This window comes from Aulostomus chinensis, chromosome 19 (assembly GCF_037954235.1).
Source record: "Aulostomus chinensis isolate RoL2024-O1b breed Wild chromosome 19, RoL_Achi_v1.0, whole genome shotgun sequence".
In the NCBI taxonomy this organism is placed as follows: Eukaryota; Metazoa; Chordata; class Actinopteri; order Syngnathiformes; family Aulostomidae; genus Aulostomus; species Aulostomus chinensis.
Window position 1 is genome coordinate 15,443,672 of NC_141338.1, and position 20,850 is coordinate 15,464,521.

The window sequence follows — 20,850 nt, forward strand, 5'->3', positions numbered from 1 at the left end:
GGACGAGGCTGATTGATACTCTAAATTGACTGTAGGTGTGACTGTGAGTGTGAATGGTTGTCTGTCTCTATGTGTTGGTCCTGTGATAGACTGGTGACCTGTCCAGGGTGAACCCCTCTACTTGCCCAAAAGCCGCTGGGATAGGCTCCAGCCCCCCTGCGACCCTGAACAGGATAAGAGGTAGAAAATGGATGGATGGATGGATGGATGGATGGATGGATGGATGGATGAATGGATGGATGGATGGATGATCACAGAGCTCACTGACTCAGTTTTTGGAAATCACACAGAAGCGGATCTGATGATTTCCTACCACCATGGTGGAGGTTTACTCTCTCTGAGTGCCCTCTAGTTTCAGTCTAAATTGCCACTCTGGTTTGTATGAAACCTTAAAAGAACTCCACACAACGGTCAACACTTCATCCACGGTGCATTAAGGCACGTGTTTGAGCTAACTGGAACAATTACAGGCCTCCAATCCCGCTCCTAAATGTGAGGACAAACAGTCATTTAGCAAGTTGCTCGGTAATGCCTGCATCTTCTTTCTTCCTCTCTTTTATTTCTGTGGGAAATCAAGTCTTCTCTACTTTTATTCACCCCGTCCATTGCTCTGCCTCCACATCACTCTCTGTGCTGCCTGGTGATTAAGCGGTAAATTAACCTCCAGTCCTCATTAATAATAAACGAATAGAAAAAGCCTGGGTAGTTCTGCTTCCTGTCTGCAGCACTAATAGACCCCTTAACGTCCACATTAACATAGCTCTTGTTTACTCAGGCAGATGGACTGACAAGTCAGAAACATGGACGAGCGGAAAGGCAAGACACATAAATGCTTCTGGCGTAATGAGTGGTGAACATGTACTTCCATATAAACCGCACAGCCTTGCTAGCTTGTGGTCATGTGAACGAGGACGGTGGTTAACGAAGATTAAACTTAGTTGTTGCTGACAGCCTTCGACGACTTTTGACAAGATTTTGGCACCTGCATTGATTTACACTCCGGCAGTTTTTCACCAGCATCAGTGAGGGATAAAGCCTGTCTGCGATTATCACATGTTGACAGGAGTTGAGGTCGGAATCTTTTTTCCCCACACAAAACTGATAAATCTCACAGGAGATCGTCGACCAACTGTTGCCACGAGTACGTTCGCTAGAATTTCAGTGTATGCTGTAGATGTCAAATGTCCCAAAGCTGTTACTTGTGGGGCTGATAATGCGTTGGAGGCCAGTTCTCTTTGACTGCCTTGTCTAAATTAAACAGATCATTTGTAAAGAATTTAAGGCCATTGTTAAAATGAATAAAAAAGATGAAATATGCAACATTCAAAAAAAAATGAAAGGAAACTAGAGGGCATTCAGGAAGCGCACCTCCACAAAGGCCATTTTCAGAGCACAAACCACAGCACAGTGCAAACAGGCAGGCATTAGACACCTAATTATTCATGGGTGGGTTTCAGGTGTGACATCAGTCAAACCAATCAGAGTACCTTGTGTCATTCCCTTTACATCCTGGGAGGGGGGGCATCCCAAGACTTGGCGTGTTACTATTTCATTGGCGCACGCATTTCAACTCAAGAAAAGTGAGCACTTCCCTGAGAAACACACCTCCTCCTGCACCAAGCGAAGGTGTGAGAGCACGTCTAGTGTTTATATACGGGAGCAGCAGGTATTCAGTGAAGCCAGAGGAGGTGAAGCAGGTCTGGGAGGTGGTGGCGGTCAGTGTTCCCACATTGTCGCACATCAATAGAACCACTTGCATCTGTTCATCTGGTTGATGGGCCCTTTAAGCAGCACTTCACACGTAACACCACTGAACAAACACCAGCCTCTTCTTGGTCTATGGCGCAAACATTTTCTGATGTCCACAACTAGCAAAATGCCATAGTCGCGCTGAACCTCACCTCATTAGCATACTCATGCACCTGTCAGAGGGCAACCTCAGGTGCTAGTTAAAGAGCGCATGGCATGAAAACATCATATGCAGCGACTTGAAACTCACGATGGCACTTGTGCTTGACTGAGCGCCAGCTTGCTTCAAATAAGGCCTGTAGTCTTCAAAATAACTCATGACCAAGTTTTTAAGGCGTTTCTGTCCAAATTTGATCAACCCAAGGGAACTACATCAAAGTTTTATGTAACATGGAACTTTCTGTTGTCACCAGGTGGCGCTATTACTAATTTGACCCAAAATCTAAGGGGTTCTTCCTTGGACTGAATGACACTCCTCCATCAATTTGCAGAAAATCCACCTCTTAATTTTTAGATAATCCTATTCACACATGGAAAAATTAAAATCTGAGCAAATATCAGTCTACCACAGCCTCCTCCCTATGTCATCATTCTGTTAATTTAACAATAATTTCCTACTTTAAATATATTTACTTAACTATAGATGGATTTGGGAAGCTTGTATTTACAACCTATTTGGTTGTTTTTTCCTTTGAGGAAAGTCCCATGCTTTTCATTCTTTGACAATCTAGAGGTGAAAAGAGGCCTGATGTGCAAAGATTCTCTCTCTCTCTCTCTCTGTCACACACACACACACACACACACACACACACACACACACACACACACACACACACACACACACACACACACACACACACACAAACAAAATGTTAAAGACTTTTCCATTAATGACATTAACCACTTAACAGATGGTATATCTTTCCAAATGCAGTCATAACATTTAGGAATTTAGCTCATCTGATAGGAGTATAATGTTAATAACGGTGAAGATTTTGACAAGAAACAAGCTAACAAGCTCTCGCTCTCTTCCATTCTCTGTCTCTCTTTTTCACAAACACATACACAAACACACACACACACACACACACACACTGTTACAAACATACAGTACAGGCCTTATGGGACAACATTTGTGGTAATTCATTCAGAATCCATTTTAATGCCTTCTGCAGGCCTAAGTGCCAATCTTCCTTTTTGGTGAGTTTCCATGATTTTATGTCCCATATAAAACGATGCCGTTCGCTCCACAATGGCCTATTTAAGTTACATTACCATCAAATATTCCCCAGTAAAGAAAATTAAGCCGTGATACTGTGAGATCATCTCGGTTAGTTATCTTCTCCCCGCCGCGATGTGTCGCTTTGACACCCCGCGGAGAACTGAATGATTCTCCTGAAAAAGGGATAATAGTCTTATACAGTGTATCGCTCGCTGAAGATGCCTCTCTCTTTTTTTCATATCTTTACAAACCTGATCCAAAAAAGTTATGTTTAGGGCTGTTTAATACTGAAAATAATAATTAGACCTGCATATAACAATTGAGAAAAACAAGGAAGTGTCACAACAGAATTGTACAATCTAATATTTCTGACTCCAAAAATACATTAAAGGATTTCCATATCAAGCAACTTTTGAAGCCAGTGTCTGTAATGGGCTTGGGAGATTGTATGTTCTTCTCTATGGGGAATCTGCAAAGCTCTGGCTCATTTACCAATCAGCTACAAACAAATATGGTTCTGTTCGTTTGGGTGAAACAAATCAGTTCAAATCAAATAAACAGGTTTCACTGATTTTTTTTCTTTAATTAAGATATTATTGACATCTCAAACTCAGTGCTTTGAAAGTCAAAGACTGACATGTTCAGTGACATCGTCACTAACCGATAGACTATCATAACGTGAACTCTGACTCCATCCGAGAATGTCTGCAGGTGTAAAAGATGTTGAAAAGTTCACGATGTTGATTTCTTTAAGGTTGGGAAAACATTGGTTGGTGGACTTCTGAGAACATTCAGGATGTTCTGTGACATTTAGGGAATGTTTTAGTGGAATGTATTCAGGAAGGTCCCCCTAGGCCTCATGTCAATTCATTGTCTCATAAAAATCATGCTAATGTTTTTGGGAACAGGATGCAAGATTGTGTGTAAACCCCAACAACACATTATGGGTTTGTCTCTTAAAGGTTCTGCAGGTGCTCTTGGAATGTAGCATAAAGGAAACATCCTACTCTAAAAGTTTCCTGAACATTTGGAATGTTCCCACATTATTCCATCAAATTACATCCACTTAAAAGAACTTCAACTCCGATAATCATCCATTAAATATTACCAGAACCCTCTATTGTTCCCCTGTTGAGCCATGAGAACGTATCAGGCAATAGAACAGGAGGGGCCGTACAGTGCAGTGTATATTTGGTGAACTGGTGAAAAAGTCCTCAAGGGAACATTTACAGTTATGCTACCCACCATGTGAGCGTCCAGCAGGAGAGTGCAGAACCGACCAGAAGGAAGACAATAGGTTTGTTGTTAGGTTTCGATCTCCATTAGCTTCATTGTAACTCGACTCTTCTGGTTTCAGGATTCAATCAGAAGTCTTATGGGATGTAAAAACTTATCCATGAATTCAAGATATCTAGCAGTGAGAAACTGATAAACGGATAATGTCTTTGTTGGTGAAGTGTCACTTTAACGCCATATACTCAGTGGCAGGTTGTCAGTTCCTTCATCGTGTAACTTTCTTATATTATATAATAAATATACATTATATTATACCGTACCAATGGGGATGGGTTTTCTAAACAATGCTGTCAGACATGTTAAATGCTGTCACACTCCCTCATACACACTCCACCCCCTCTGACCTTGGAGGCTCTCTGCTCGCCTTTAAAATGCAGTAGCGCCCAGCAGTCTGTCTGCACTGCAGCTAATTGGCTTCAGCTCAGTGTTCACTGTTAAAGTCTCATTACTCATTCCACTTAGAATAACTTCCACAAGTTTGCTTGCGTTCAGGGGTCATTAAAAGTTTAGCAAGCCTTTAATTATGAACCATTCAGTAAGTAAATCAGCATCTCCCCAACAGCTCGGAATGATCCGGATCTTTATCTAGTCTTTCACAAAATTCCTCAAGAACTAAAACCACGAATGCTCCAGAAACATGAAAGCAGTAAACACGCATGAATACTAAGTGGTAACGGGAAACACACAGATTCCATAAGGATCTTAAAACCCTATTATTGAGTGTTATGGAGCCAATATAAACTGGTGATGCCACGTTGTCAAGATTAAGTCGTATAAATATGGAAATATTTTATTAAATTGTAAAGTGTGTACTCATCTGTGCACATCCATGTCGTGTGTTTAAACACCAAACATTGTAAATAAAGACACGAATTACAATGAGTTACACACCGTCTACATTACTGGCTGTGCGTGTTACTGTAACAAAGGTAAGGATTTGTGATTTCTTCATTTTGGCGCTGACAGGTTTTTAGCAAGATCTCTAATCAACATGCTGGAGCGAGGAGAACCTCCTCTCATTAACCTGCAGTCAATCTGTCTTGAACAGAAGCTCCAGGGCTTCTAAACTTGGTACTCAATTCTGACTCCAATGACTGTATTTCTAACATTTTTTTTTAAAACATATTGATGTCAGTTCCTTTTGGAAGGTCCTTTTTTTTAAAGTTTCTATTCATTGTTTTTTTAACGTAGCCAGTTGTTGCAATTACTTTCTTCAAATTTGTTTCCTGACTTTATTGTCTCTCCTATCTTGTATGATTTGAATAGGCTTACATAACGCATGGAATTCTTTCATGCATATTTTAACAGGAAAGAGCAACCAACAAAAAAATAATTAGCCCTGCTGTGTATTAGGCAGATTAGAAAAATAAGTATTTGTAGCTTGTCTTGATTACATTATAGTCAAATTAAATATTACTCCAGAAATGTTGGTGGGTTACTTTCACACACACACGCGCGCGCACGCACGCACACACACACAAAAATGAAAACATTAAAACAACGTTAATACACAAATAAAAACAACTGTAGGGCCAATAATATTAATATTTTACAAGGAAAAAAAAACATATTTTTTTTCCCCAAGATGAACATTTTTTAATAATTCACTCGTGACTAATGTTCCAGATCTTGGATGAAATATGGGGATCTTTAGTGGTCGGTGTGCTGTGTTAATTGGTACAAGCGCCTTAGGCGAGCCCACATCTATAACCAACCCGGGGACAGCCTCCTTCACACGGCTGCGGCTCTGTCTAGTTCATGGGAACACTGGGAAATAGAGACGCGATGACAAATAAAGACTCAAAGTGTACTGGTGCAACTCATATGAAGAACAATTACATAAACTTCAACAACTTAATATCATGTGTATTATTTTACTTTTAAAACTACAATCAACACAGATCCAGAAGGGGAGTTACACCCCGCGTTGTGACGATCCTCCAATGTACTTAAGACGTGTGTTAATTGTAATGCACTTCCATTCAGTAAAAGACGTGCAGCATTAAGTAAGGATTAACACGGGAGCGGCGCATTGTAGCCTACATCCTTTAAATCCACAATTAAGAGCTTGAGCCCGGAGTCGCTGCGCGGCGAAACGGTAGTTTTTGTGTGGTTCATTTTAAATAAATAAAAAAATACTCGATCATTTTGAGTGAGGATAAAAAAAAATTTAAAAAAAACAACAACAACGTATCAAACCTGATTAAATCTTAAAAATTAAATTAATTCCTTTATAAGAGGAATAAATGGATGCTGTGTGGTGTTTCAGGCAGTGTTCTGGAGAGGGGGGCGGCATTTCAATATGGTAATCTCTCACCTGGGGCGTGTTTCATTTATTGACAGATTTGATGTTAAATGTCTGAAGCTCACTTAGTGTTGTAGCTCTTAATTTATTATGTTTGGAGCTCCCTCTCTCTTCCTGCCTGAGTTTGACCCTCCGAGGTCGCGCTGCAGCTCTTTTTTAAACGCATGATTAATTTCTCAGTAGGGCGAGCGGCTAATGCATTATGAAAAGAGTGAAATGTATTCCGAAGGGGCTAATAGCGCTATTGTATTCCAATAAGCCTTTTTCCTGCTTCGTGTGTTTAGTCATGCTCTGATAACATGTCATTTTGCTCATTCACAGTTCCTTTAATTATTAGGATTTTTATATTAAAAAAAAGGAACAGGAGAATTGTTACAAACCTAAACTTCAGTAGGGAGCGGGAGAGCCAACAGCATTAATGACATAAATAATTAAGATATATACCACATTTAACAAAATAAAGACTTTCTTGCCACGTTTGATAAATATTAACTCTTTATCATAGCGACGGACGTGTTTTTTTTCCGTGGTTTGTGATTAGCGCGCTAGCTTGGATTTTGTATGCTAATACTGCTTCTCTATTGTGACGTCAGTGCGTAAACTATAGCTCGCGGCAGCTCCTCCTGTCCGCGAGACAACAGCGCGCGCGCGCGCGCGCACGCGGAGACACGGTAAATTGGTTTGAAATGGAGCAGATGGGTCTCGTGCTCTTCTGTTGCGCACACACACACACACACACACACGAGACCGGGGGTGAAGGCTCATTCTGTGGTGGTGTATGGAGAGAGGGACGGACCCACCTGCATCTTTAACCTCTGTCAACTGCCCGGACACACAAACACAACGTTTAAAATTAAATAGATATTATAAAAATTCTAAATACATCTCGTTTAATGAACTTGTTTTTGAGTTTGTGAGCAGGCAGCAGTGTTTGAAAATGAGCCCTAATGACAAACTGGATGAGTATGGAAATGTTTTAGGAGCAGTGAGGGGGGCCGCCGCAGGTTCCTATTTAAAGAACACGATAAACATGAAATCACAACTTGTCCAGGAGGCGTTATAAAGAGTCTCTGTCACAACAGTCGTGACAAATTCTCGTAACAGTTTGCGTGTTCTGCTCCTCTCCATTCCAGGCTGACGTCTACAGCTGCGTGAATCGGGCCTGAAAGCAGCACCGGCTTGATAGAAACGTCCCTCCTCTCCCTCCCCAGCAGACGCTTCATGGCGCTGTAACATCCGGGTCACTGTCTTCATTGTAGCTCTTTCAGATTTGTAATTTGGCTACGAATGTTTAAAGGTGGGAGTAAAGGAGCAGCAGTCTCCGGCTGAAGAGGTGGATCCAGCCTCCATCTCCGAGGCCCACCTTAGGAGCTGCGCTATCCTCCTGCTGTTGGCTCCATCTCCGGGGAACAACTTCTTTGGAGGAGCCTCCCTGGTGTTGAGTGTGGGCTTCGGCTACAACAGTCACACCCTCCCGGCGTCTCCCCCCTGCTGTCTCAGCCTTCCTCGTTACATTTATTCATTTATTCAGTAGCTTAGCCGCCCAGCTCCTGCTAGCTTAACTTTTACTCCCGAGTCTTCAACGGCCACGTTTGCTATGCTAGCCACTTTGCTTCACGACAATTCGGTTGTGTGTGTATGAAAAGTCCCAATCACGTAAGTATATTACAGGTCGGGTCTCTAAAATGGTCACTTCGGTTTTTATCGTCGTTTTAGTGTGTGTGTTCAGTAGCCGTGGCTCGCGTGTCACTTTGAGTGACAGCCGTTTGGGCTGTAGACGGAGCAGTCCCGGCGCGTGAAGGAGAGCGAGACTCTTTGAATGTGAAGGCGCACGTGTCTCCCGGCTGGTGGGCTGAGCTCGCGCCACACGCCAATCAAACTCAAAGCAGGTGCGCGCGCGACAGAGAGAGCGAGAGAGAGAGAGAGAGAGAGAGAGAGAGAGAGAGAGAGAGAGAGAGAGAGAGATTAGGACGGCGCGTGGTACATCTGAAGCGCGAATAAAGCCGGCGCGAGCGTTGCAGTTTACTCACACCTCACGAGCAGGGGTACAGTACAGCTGGAGTTGGAGGTAAAAAGCCGGGACCAACTGCATGCGGTTATCGGATACCCGGAAAATTTGTTCATTTACTTGATTTAAAAGAGAAAAAAAAAAGTTTTTCACGCTGTTTAGGATGAAGCGAGTTTGTACGTGAAGGGGATATTTTTTAAACACCGTTTTGGGGATTACTACTCTCGGAGGTAAGGAGATTCCGGGTGTGTAATGTGCAAAAATGCAGGGACACAAGTGCAATTAAACGAAAATTGTGAGTGTGACACGATTAAATACAGAGCCTGGAGAGAATGCGCGAATGAAGCCGACATTCCGTTGCTTTTTCAGCCGTCATACGTCCAAAATTGTAAAGCCTTGTATTTTTCGTTTTTAATCACAGTTTTACTTGTTGTTTCACCAATCAACAGACCCTTGATGAGCTCTTATCGTTTATTTTAGGTGTAAAAAAAATGTCCCGTAGCCTAGATAAGTTAAATACCAGGCTACTTCATATGTGAGGCCACGGTTTGTTCGCCAGGAGTAAAACTTGGAACCGATCAGAATCGACACAGATGATCAGTGTTCGACAGGTTGAAACGTGGATTTAAAAGCGAAATCCGAACCCTCGAGTTACTGCTTAATTGGCCTCTGATGATTTTGGGGCTCGGCCTTTAGAGTGGCGCAGAAATAAATTGTTCAAAATGAAGTCAAACCGATATCATTTCATCTTCTAGCTTCCTCTTAAGTGGGTTCAATAAGTCCATCCGGTAATGCCGTGTCATATTTTAATATCATGGTAAAATAATAGGGTCCAAGTATTTTCAAACCATCCCCGAATAATACATCTTAAATGCAATTTATTCAGTAAAAAAAGGGCCTTTTTTAACAACGGAAAGCCGTGGGCCAACTCTCTTCGTTTAAATGTTTCAGAATTACGTGCGTTCCTAAATTGGTAAAATAATAAAGTTTCACTATTGTTACATCCTAAAAGGTGCAAAAAAAAGTGGGAAATGCATGATATAAAACGTGCAAAACGTCACGTTATATTTGCACGTAAAATAAGCTGATAAGCTGCATTATAAATGTATCCAAAAAAAAAACACTTGCAGATTTCACACAGATAAATAGTTTATCATCACGTTAAATCACCAGCAATGAGCTCAATTAAAGTATTTCTCGAATTTTAGAAATATAAAGAATACCTTTTGACTCTCTATCTTAATGTACTGTTTTTTTTAATGATTTTAGAGCTCAGCTTTTTTATGAGATGAAAACAGAACAAGATTGCAGTGTTATAAAAAAAATCAAAGCTTAATACTTTTGTCTTTGTTTCTGATTTAAAGTTCAGTTACACATTTTTTAATGTATAGTTTAAACATTCCCAGTACAAAATATAACCATTAATATGTGTTTAAGGGAGTCTTGTATTTCTTGAATAATTATTTTGCAACTGCGTTATGATTCATGTCAGTCAGTCACACACATTCACGCAAAATCACACACACACACACACACACACACATACACACACACACACACACACACACACACACTCCTTATAAGGGCTACGAGTTAGAGAGTACATTGTAAAATGTCAGTACTTTATATTTAGACTGTCAAATGTAAAAAAAAATGCATTTTGTTTGAGGTATTTTCAATATTTTGTTTTACCTGTGTTTCATTTAAGCTCTGATGTTTGATGGTATTATAATTTAGTTCAAAATTATTTGTGCTCGCAATATTTTGTAAGAGCAATTCGTATCCATTTTTGAGAGAACAACTTTAACTTTTTCTTTCATGATATATTTTGAAATATTTCCCAATGCAGCTAGTTGTTTAAAACTCTTGGAACTCATCAGTAAATTGGTAATCAATTCAATTCATTTTCATTTAATTCAGAATATATTACAATATGCTCAATATTTTTCTATCCACATTATGGTGGAATTAGTGTGTTTCATAAAGATTATTCAGCCATTTGATATTGATACAGAGGGCGAGGGCATGTGAGTGTAAACTTCATATTTTTATGATAATTTCTAACATTTCTGCAGCATCAACACAAGTTCATTTTTCTCTCATTTCTTTCTTTCTTTCATTCTGTCTATGTTTCCATGCAGGCCATTCTAATATCCTCCCAGTATGGATAAGACCCATCTCTCCAGCGCTAATGACATCATTATGACAAGCTCAACAGGCCCTTACCAGCAGGAACGTCTGACTCCACCCAGACCCACCCATCTCCACTCCTCTTCCTCTTCCTTAGCTTCTCCCTCTCCGTCGTCGTCCTCTTCGCCTCTGAAGCCCAATCAGGTCGGTCAGGTCATCCTGTACGGCGTTCCCATCGTATCGCTGGTCATTGATAACACTGAGAGACTTTGCCTGGCCCAGATCTCCAACACACTCCTCAAAAACTACAGCTACAATGAAATCCATAACCGGCGCGTGGCGCTGGGCATCACCTGTGTCCAGTGCACTCCAGTTCAGTTGGAGATCCTCCGCCGTGCTGGTGCCATGCCCATCTCATCACGCCGCTGTGGTATGATTACCAAGCGTGAAGCCGAGCGCCTCTGCAAGTCCTTCTTGGGTGAGAACATGCCACCAAAATTGCCCGACAACTTTGCCTTTGATGTGAGTCATGAGTGCGCCTGGGGTTGCCGTGGTAACTTCATCCCAGCACGTTATAACAGCTCCCGGGCCAAGTGCATCAAGTGCTCCTTCTGCAACATGTACTTCTCCCCAAATAAGTTCATTTTTCATTCCCACCGTACACCTGATGCCAAATACACCCAGCCCGACGCCGCTAACTTTAACTCCTGGCGGCGACACCTCAAACTCTCTGACAAGCATCCACCTGATGAGTTGGTTTATGCGTGGGAAGATGTCAAGGCGATGTTCAATGGAGGCAGCCGGAAGAGAGCGCTGCCCTCTGCAGCCCAGTGTCCTTCTATGGGTCCTATGAAGACACTCCCGGTACCTCACATGATGGGCGCTGACCTGGGGGCTCAGAAAAGAGCCCACTTTGAAGATGAAGAGGATCTGGACGGAGATGGTTTGTCTCCTCGTAAGACCACCCGTAGTTACCCCGTCATCCCCGTCCCAAGCAAAGGCTTTGGTATGCTGCAAAAGTTCCCTCCCACATCGCTGTTCCCCTCACCGTACCCCTTCCCAGCGTTTGGCCTCTGCCAGCAGAAAAAAGAGGACAGTGATGTTTCAGCTGGACATAAAGGGGCAGGGTTGTCAGGACTTTTATGGCCTGGCCGTAAAGACACTTTTTATCCCCCTTTCTGCATGTTTTGGCCACCGAGAGCAGCAGGTGGAATCCCTGTCCCCACCTACCTCCAACCCCAGCCCAGCGCCCTCTCCTCCCTGACAGACAACCCCTCTCTCAGGCAGGCTTTCCTGGATCTATCTGACCCCAGTGAGCCTGGAGCTGGCACTGCAAATGGTGTCAGCACAACCATGGCGCCCGGAAACGGGGCCCCCACCGCTCGATCTGGTCTGTTCGACCCTGAGTGCACGATGGTGACCCCTGACTTTCGCCCTGTGACTTCAGAGGGCTGGCTCAAACTCCTGGACACGCCAACACTCCAAACCAGGAAGCCGAGCTACGGCTCTGCCTTCCGCCCCGTCATCAAGGATGCAGAGAGCATCGCTAAACTCCACAGTAATGGTGGAGGAGTCACAACAGATGAAGAGCTGGGGGTCATGGTTCCTGGGTCTGATCGTCACCAGCGGCTGTCACCCAGCAGCAGCTGCAGTTACGGGAGTGAAAGTGGAGGCGATGGAGAAGCAGAGGGAGGGGAGAGCGAGGAGGATGGAGAGGTAGATGTGGAGTCATCCAAGCAGGAGGATGAGGAGGAGGAGGGCGGCTTTACAAGCAGGCCGCCACAAACCAACCTGTATCTACCTGCGCTGAGCGACAGTGCCGGAGAGGAAAGAGGGAAGGAGAGAAGGAGTGGCGCAGTGTATCCCAGCGCTTCCACTCCCTCCTCCTCGGACCCCATCCAGCGGGAGTCCCCCAGCCTGCCTTCCTCTCCTCCTGCCAGCCTGCCTCTTTCCAGTTCCACCCCACCCCACAGAGAGGACCCATCTTACAAAAACGTAAATATCCCCTCAGGCCACATTAGCTAATTATTATTTAAATGGTGCTGCAGCCAGGCAGTGATGTGATCTGCATAAGCAGATTGATAGGCTTGTTTCTCCCTGTAGAAATTAAAACAGTCACCCCACTCTGATCCCAGCTAATAGGACCTGGCGTGGATTGTTTAATAGCCACAGTGTGTTTGTTCTCCCTCTGTAACCCCAGCCTGTTAGGGCAACTCTAATCTTTAACCTGTCGACGCCTACATTAACCTGGCCTCTGTGAGAGGAGGAGGAGGAGGGAGCCACTGAGGCAGAGTTATGCACACGTTTGTTTTCTTTTAAACTAGAAAAATATCCCAGTGAGTGCCGCAGTACAAATGTTATTGATTTCAGAGATGCAAAGAGAGAGAAATGTGTCACCAGATAATTTAAAATTAAGACAGCCAAACATGCACTCTGCATTTGATAGGTAACTAGTTGAAGTTTACTCTCCAGATAAGACGGGACTCAAGAGCACACACCACCGCGAAGGCAACCTCAGCCAAAGCCTTTGTAAAAAAAAAATGTCATTTTTTGTAACGTTAAACAGGTCTGTCCCTGTGGGTTCCTCCTTCGTCCATGTTCAGAGTTTTGGGATGATTGGCATTATAGTTTTTGCATAGTCCTGCTAACAGACAAACAGCAAAGAAAATATGATCTCCTTTGTGTAGGTAAAAATAGCACATATGAGATGATGACACGTTGACTTGTAAATGACATACTAACCAAATTCATGTGATTTCCAGGTTGACAAAAACAAAGATGAAGGACTTCCTGCATACGTAACCAAAGAGTCCAACAATGCTGGTGAGCGCTGACGTTTCACTCTCCTCTATGTCATTCCTGATACACGCAAGAGCAGACTGAACACTCGATGAACGATTAAATAAAAGAATAAAATCAAATTAGTTTGACATGATTGCTTACACAAATGAGGTATTTATATATGGCATACTTTAAAAACTCCAAAACACTCTCAGTATTTGGAATACAACCTCTTATTAATTCCTCTTTCAGTGCCGATACTTTACAATAACTTTGTTTCATCAAGTGTTTTTTTTTTTTTTTTGTCACCGAGTAGCATTACGCCATCTTCTTTCTCCAAACTGTTACACACTTTTTCCTCAGTTGTATTACAGCGTCTTTGTTTCATTTAGTGTCTGACTGAGTGGTTTTATGTGTCTCGCGGTCCTTGCGAGGCTCATGTTCCCTGTGATGTTTCATTTGCTGCTCTCATCTCCCACTCTGACCCTTTCACTGAGGAAGATGTCTGCCTCATGCAAACACACACCTACCCTTGCATGGCCACGTGGACCACACAAACACACACGCACACTCACACACACTCACACACACACTGGGTTATCTTCATGTGTATGGATAACCAGCTCAGCCAATGGGCCTTACTGAATATCCCCCCCCCCCCCATCTCTTTCGCTTTGTCTCTTTCTGTCTCATTTTCTCTCAGATGAAAACAAGGAGCAGAATAGTTTCTTTGTAGCAGAGAGTGAGATATCGGCGCCGGACTACTGGAGGGAGAGCTCAGGTACGAATGTTCTCCAAAGGGTCACACACAAACACACAAATACAATTGAGCTCATGAAAAAAATCAAAACAATAGAAAACTCTTAAGAGAGCAAATCTGGGATCTTCATTAGAGTTCAGATTATTTCATTTAATAGGAAATAAACTAAGATTTTAAAATATTCATACTATTAATTCTTACTCTATAAACATAAAAAATAATTTTATAATAAATTTAAAAAACTAAATTGAATAGAAGCAATGCTAATTTTCTGAATCAATAAACAGATTTTTTTTTAACAATTTATGACAATAATCTCAACTGCAAACTACAAAACTGTGACTATTTCATAATTTAATTCCTATTATGTAGCTATAAAATGAGATATGATTACACCAAAAAGTGTTGAAATTCAATACACACATTATTTTTTAAGAAAATGAATTGTAAAAACCTCACTTGGGAAATGTAGGATTTAATTTATGAATTATGGTGACATTTCTCCCTCAGCCAGACAGGCTTTAGCTTCATCAACTCAGTCTCCTCCTCCTCCTCCTGCTCCTCCTGACAGTGAGTGAAGAGATTCATATAAACACACACAGAGATGAAACAGCAGTGTAAAGCTGCTTGTGCCGCCACTCTGCCAAAGCTCCTCTCTTTAGCGGCGTTGTCGCCGTGGCTGTTACTCTTAGGGGGGCCGTTATAGTTCAACAAGAACACATCAGCTCAAAAATAAGCAGCAGCGCTGGCAGTCTCCATCCTAGACCAATATCGCCGCAGACATAATTGCCTTTTTACCCTCTTCCTCAGTGCTACAAAACCTTTCCTGTTTGAAAAAGATCACAGCTTATTGCCTTTTTATATCTGTCAGGAAGACATTAAAAGTGCTTTATGACATCTGTGCCAACATTTATATCTACAACCCCCCCCCCCACACACACACACCCGCAACCCCTACACACACACACACACACACACCGTAATGATCCCTGTGCATAATGTGTAATGTATTTCGAAAAATTACACGAAACAAATTAAATGAGACCACCTTTCCCCTGATTGCCAAACGTCTCCCTGGGCGGTGGGAAGCTCTACGTGATTAGAAGGCCTGATTCCTCCGAGTACCCCCCACCCCACCCCCACCCCCCCTCCACTGTCTTTAAACTCTCCCTCTGTTTCTAGGGAGAAAAAATAATCTAATTTTCCATTTATGTAATGCAAACCGCTTTGGCTTTGACTATTCACGGTTAATTGACTGTCAAACGAGGTTGTTATCCTCGGGCACTGTCTGCAAATTTGCTTGTCAAATGAGACAGAGAGAGGAGAGGAAAGGAGAGAAGAGAGGCGAGGAGAACTCTTGCTGCTCTAAATGAGAGAAAAGAGCATAGGAGGGCTTAAGAAGCCTGGGTATGAAATGACTGGAGGAGAATATACATATCGAGTGTGCTGGATTGCTTCATTCAGCGCCTTCACTGCCTCAACGTCAGTTTAGCAATACACACACACATAAAAACAATATACTTTTATTCTAGTGAATTTGAAACCTGCTAAAGGAAAAGGAAACTACTTTTGTCTGCTGCTGTAATGAAATTTAATAAAAACTATCACCATCATGAAGCACTGCATGATTATATCATTGTTTTAGGTGAACTGACTTCTTTCAATCCTCTTGCACCAGCCGACAAAATCTCAAGCATTTGTCAAAAACATTTCACCCAAAAAATACTAGCTGGGTGTGGTGGGGACTGCTTTTTTGTTTTTTAAGTTTTTGATGGACTTGAGCTGTTTGGTCACATCTTACTCATTCTTGTAGTAATCCACCATCTGAAGCTTAAAATTGACATTTTAATGCAGAAGTACTGCACAAATTCTCTAACCGCCTCTTGTTTTTTAAACTGACCATTTGAATTGAGCACTTTTCAACAGTCCACTTTCAGTTCTGTGTCAAGAGCTACAAAATCAGTTAATTCTCATTACTGAAGGCAGGTAATGTTCTTTTCTTAATGGAAAGCAATATGATCTTGCTGCAAGCAGAGCGTGAGAAGGAGGCAGAAAACATCTGCATTCTAACACAAACCTACACTGACATCTAGAGGTTTAAGAGTGAATTACAGCACTGCGCTATCCGAGGGGACGTTGACATGTGGATCAGAGGGTAGCTTGGGACAATACAAATAAAAAGAGGATGTTGTGGGATATGGAGAGAATGTGATGTGTAAAAAAATAGCTTTGAATGTAGGAGACAATTGTGAAATCCTCTTCATCTTATCAGGTGACCAGAACCAGGAGGCTGCCTCTCCTGTGCCGCTAAAGAAGGATGTGGAAAACATGGAGAAAGGTAAAGAGGGATTCAAATCCATCCATTTTCTACCTCTTATCCTGTTAAGGGTCGCGGGTGGGGGGGGGGGGGGGGGGGGCTGGAGCCTATCCCAGCAGCCTTCAGGCGAGAGGCAGGGATTCACCCTGGACAGGTCACCAGTCCATCACAGGACCAACACATAGAGACAGACAACCATTCACACTCACAGTCACACCTACAGTCAATTTAGAGTATCAATCAGCCTCGTCCCCTCTTGATGTCTTTGGACTGTGGAGGAAGCTGGAGTACCAGAGAGAACCCACACAGGAACAGGGAGAACATGGAGACTCCACACAGAAAGATCCTGTGATCCGGAACCTTCTTGGTGTGAGGCCACAGTGCTGACCACTGCACCACCGTGCAGCCCGCGATTAAAAACCTTTCTGATTTTTCTGTTGTTGTTTTTAATACTCTTTTTTTATCAAGAAACTATTCCTGTATGAAATGAGTGCCACTGTGCTCAAATAATGTTCTGACAAGAAAATATATTTCAGTGAGTTTTAACCGTAGCATTCTCTCCTTTCTGTCTCCTCGTTCTCCTTCCTGTTCCTCCAGAGGAGCTCCAGAAGGTTCTCCTGGAGCAGATAGACTTCCGGAGGAGACTGGAGCAGGAGTTTCACGCTCTGAAGGGCACCTCGCCATTTCCTGTCTTTCGTGAGTTCCTTTATGCTTAACCTTGCTTTTCCTTTTCATCGTCTGAAGGGCAACTTCTCCTTCTCTGTCTCCAATTTCCTTTACCTACTTTCCCTCTCTTACCTTCCCCTTCCCATATTTTCCACTTGTCTTCATCCCTCATCAACTCAAATGATAATGTTGCTGCGGCTAATCATAGATTTTTACAATAATTTCAGATAATTTCCAAGACCAGATGAAACGAGAGCTCGCCTACAGAGAGGAGATGGTCCAGCAGTTACAGATGGTAAGAGGACTAATGATACAAGAAGACTGATGGAAAATAAATATCTTTTTCTGCCTATAAATGACAAATAAAACATCGTTTTAGAGATGGAAGCATTTAAAAAGCCTCCCTATTTGCTCAGTATAAATTCAGAGGAAAAATATTATATCTAATTATGATGAACATTTCAATATAGTTAAACAGTTTGAGGAGAGGAAGAACCACAACAACAGCAGAGGAAGTATAAGAATGCTATTATTAGAGTGTGGTAGACACACTCTGTCCTCTATAGACAGAAAAGAAATGAAATAGTTTACTGGACACGTCTGCTGCTGCTTATTTGTGTGTCCAAATAACAGAACCAGTCATAGTTTGTCTTTCACGGGTGAGAAGTCCCTCCGCTGCCGTCTGAGGGTTTTGTTGCGCATCAATCATCGGAGCAGCTGGCAGACATGATGACAGACGGCATTCGTCTTCTGTTTCTGACACTTGCAGCAACTGTACACACTTGTGCGCACATGAGCACAATTCCAGCACACGTAGAAGAAGAGAGCACGCATGTAACCGCAAAGCCACACGAGTGAGCGGGAAATCAGGCTCATTTATCAGCACCAAACGTTCACGACTGACAAACGTCTGTAGAAGCAGCAGATGGATCTGAGTAATGACACTCTCACACAAGCAAGTGATTTCCTTTTCGTATGTTGCTGCAAAGTAACACATCTTGAGCTGAATTTCTAATGTTCTCATTTTAAAGTTTAAAAATTGGATTTAATCTTTGTTTAATCAGGCAGTGTAACTGAGAGATTAGATCAGATCTTGATTGGGGCCTGACAACAATAAACGTTAACAATCAGCGAGCAGAGCCAACATACAGTAAAAAAAAAAAAAAGATTAATTTTGAAATGTGTTTTTGTTGGTTGTGTTTAATCATTATTCTGTTTGTATATTATTATTTCAATCTGAACTTAACCTTTCATTAATTGCGAGCGATTTTGTACGAGCACCGAGGCAGACTCAGACACTTACTTTATGAAACACGCGGCTCTCAGGCACATGCCCTTGTTTGGAGACCATGTAAAACCACAAAACAGAAAAAGTGACTTCCAAAACTTCAGGATTGTTCTAACTTGCCTCAAACTTTCCTTCTTTTTTAGATTCCCTACGCAAACATCATCAGAAAGGAGAAGATCAGCTCGCATCTTAACAAGTAGCGACAAGGTGACAGTCTTTCAGTTATTGAATATATCAACACAGGCACATGAGGGTTTTTGACTAGAAAGAAGCACAGTGGGTTCAGCTGTGTGTGTACAAGGATATGATCAAATGGAACTGATGGTTGCATGTAACTTCATGATGCTGGTCCAGCTGTTTCTATTTCTTCTTATATGTGCAGCACATTAATTACAGCAGCACAGCCTCAGTGTCTCTATAACCCTGAACAAGAACTAATGTTTGTTTGATTATTGTCTGCACAGGCTGAGACGTCTACATCTCATCTAGGAGGAGGTGGCAGCCACCCGGATCATGCCATCAATTCCAGGAAACAAAAACAATCCCCCCAAAAAATGTTAAAGACAAACGAAAGAGAGAATGTCACACTCGTCAGTCTTTTTATATAAAAAGACTGACGAGTGTGACATTCTCTATATATGACATATATGATGCAACATTGGGACGATGGTCGTCTGTTAATACAACTTAAACTCCTCTGTCTGGACCAGCTCGGACTGGCGAGGTAGCATGCTGGTGAAAGTTTCATCCGCCTTTGTCCTGCTCTCCGGGTCTGATTTATGTCCTAAGACTGACTGAATTGAAGAGGGACACAAACTGGTGACGTCGGGCGTCTGCTGCACTCGACCAGGGCCAAACCCTCTGGGACCCCACCTTCCTTCTGTGGAGACCACCAGGGACTCACTCTTCCTCAGACCAACCGAACTGTTGACAGACCAGGAGTCCGATTCAGTAAGATGGGATGTTTCTGCTCATGACTCTGACTGCTGCTGGCTGAACTGTAAATACAGCAGACTCGATGAGGACGGTCCTCACTCTAAGATTGTTACTGTTGTTCTTGTCGTTGTTTCTGTGGTTTCCCCAAATAGGGTCCCTAAAGAGAAAAGAAAAAACATATCAACCTTTATTTACTGTGAACATTTGACGCAGCATCTATGTGGTTACAAAACATTCTTCAACAAGCAGCTCGAAGGTTCTTTTTATTCCCCACCAACGTCTTCAAAGCTTCAGTTTCACCCGAAGGTGAATGTCAGTAACGGTCTGCTGCCGAGTCTGCCTTTATCATGTGTTTGGAGTGCCTGCAGATGGTGAATGGACTCTTGTGTCCTTTCTGGTCTTTGAAAGATTGTCCAGGCTGCAAGGAACGGAAATGTCTCTGTTGTATATTAACCTGTAAAATACTTCAACCAACTGTACAAAATGTCCCAAGTGAGAACACTGAACCCTCCGTCTGTCTATATGTGTTTGTCTGTCTGTTTATTTGACTTTTAGGGCCAAAGACCCTGATTGTGAGAATATTATTTATTGCAATGTTGAACAAAAAGACATGGTAAAGATGGCGTGTATGTCAGAGAGAGTTCAAATGAGAATTCGCCCCTCTTATTTATAGAATGAAGTGAATGAATGGCTAAAGTTGTCATTTACTGAGAAAAATGTTACGAGTATAAACTGTTAATGCAGATGTATTTAAATACCACATGTTCTTGTAGTTTCTCTACTATTTATGTGTAAATTAAAAGTCTATACATAACCCAGAAAGTGGTATCACTCATGAACGGCTTTCAAATTTAATTTATTTATTTAAAAAAATACGGCAGGAGAACATGTTACCGCTGTATTAAAAGTGAAATACAAATCTTAAAAATAAAACACTAAAGGGTAAATTCACTCAAAATAAATTAATAAAAGGCACACAAACCAAGCAGCTCATATTAGCGACAAAACCCCCAAAAAGAATTGAGTCAAAAGAGAATATTGCGAAAAATTACATAAATGCGGAAAAAGGGCCAAAAAATTTTTTGTAAACGTGACAATTGGTTAATAAACCTGGGAAAAGCACAACAAATACACAAGTAATCCAAATGAAATAATGTTCCGAACATTCTTCAAGCTGAAGTATATTAAAACAGCTGTTCGTCCTTTCATTCATGAGCTCCAGCAAGACGGGTGGACCCCCTTCACTTCTGTCCAAGAGTTATTCGTAGGCAACTGGACTTCTTTTGTAAAAAGGCGTCATTATTTATAAGTTATTTAGAAAAAGAAATCCAGTGTCCAACGCCGACCGGAACAACTGAGAACCTTGACCGACTCCTTCACTTCTGTTTCACG

General features: G+C 42.2%; 1 protein-coding gene across 3 annotated transcripts; it reads left to right on the top strand.

The window, feature by feature from the left end:
- The first annotated feature begins 7,551 nt into the window (after positions 1–7,551).
- On the top strand, positions 7,552–20,294 carry skor2 (SKI family transcriptional corepressor 2). 3 transcript variants are annotated; one of them, XM_086187498.1, is made up of 9 exons: positions 7,552–8,228; positions 10,722–12,705; positions 13,473–13,533; positions 14,195–14,272; positions 16,524–16,589; positions 17,166–17,264; positions 17,462–17,529; positions 18,666–18,729; positions 18,987–20,294. In XM_086187498.1, exons 2-8 carry the CDS (start codon positions 10,744–10,746, stop codon positions 18,720–18,722), a joined length of 2,391 nt encoding a protein of 796 aa, XP_086043624.1. In that variant the 5' UTR covers positions 7,552–8,228; positions 10,722–10,743; the 3' UTR covers positions 18,723–18,729; positions 18,987–20,294. The 3 variants fall into 3 exon arrangements, with proteins under 3 accessions (XP_086043624.1, XP_086043625.1, XP_086043623.1); XM_086187499.1 differs by lacking the exon at positions 7,552–8,228 and adding an exon at positions 8,530–8,640; XM_086187497.1 differs by lacking the exon at positions 7,552–8,228 and adding an exon at positions 8,599–8,810.
- Positions 20,295–20,850: the final 556 nt, after the last annotated feature.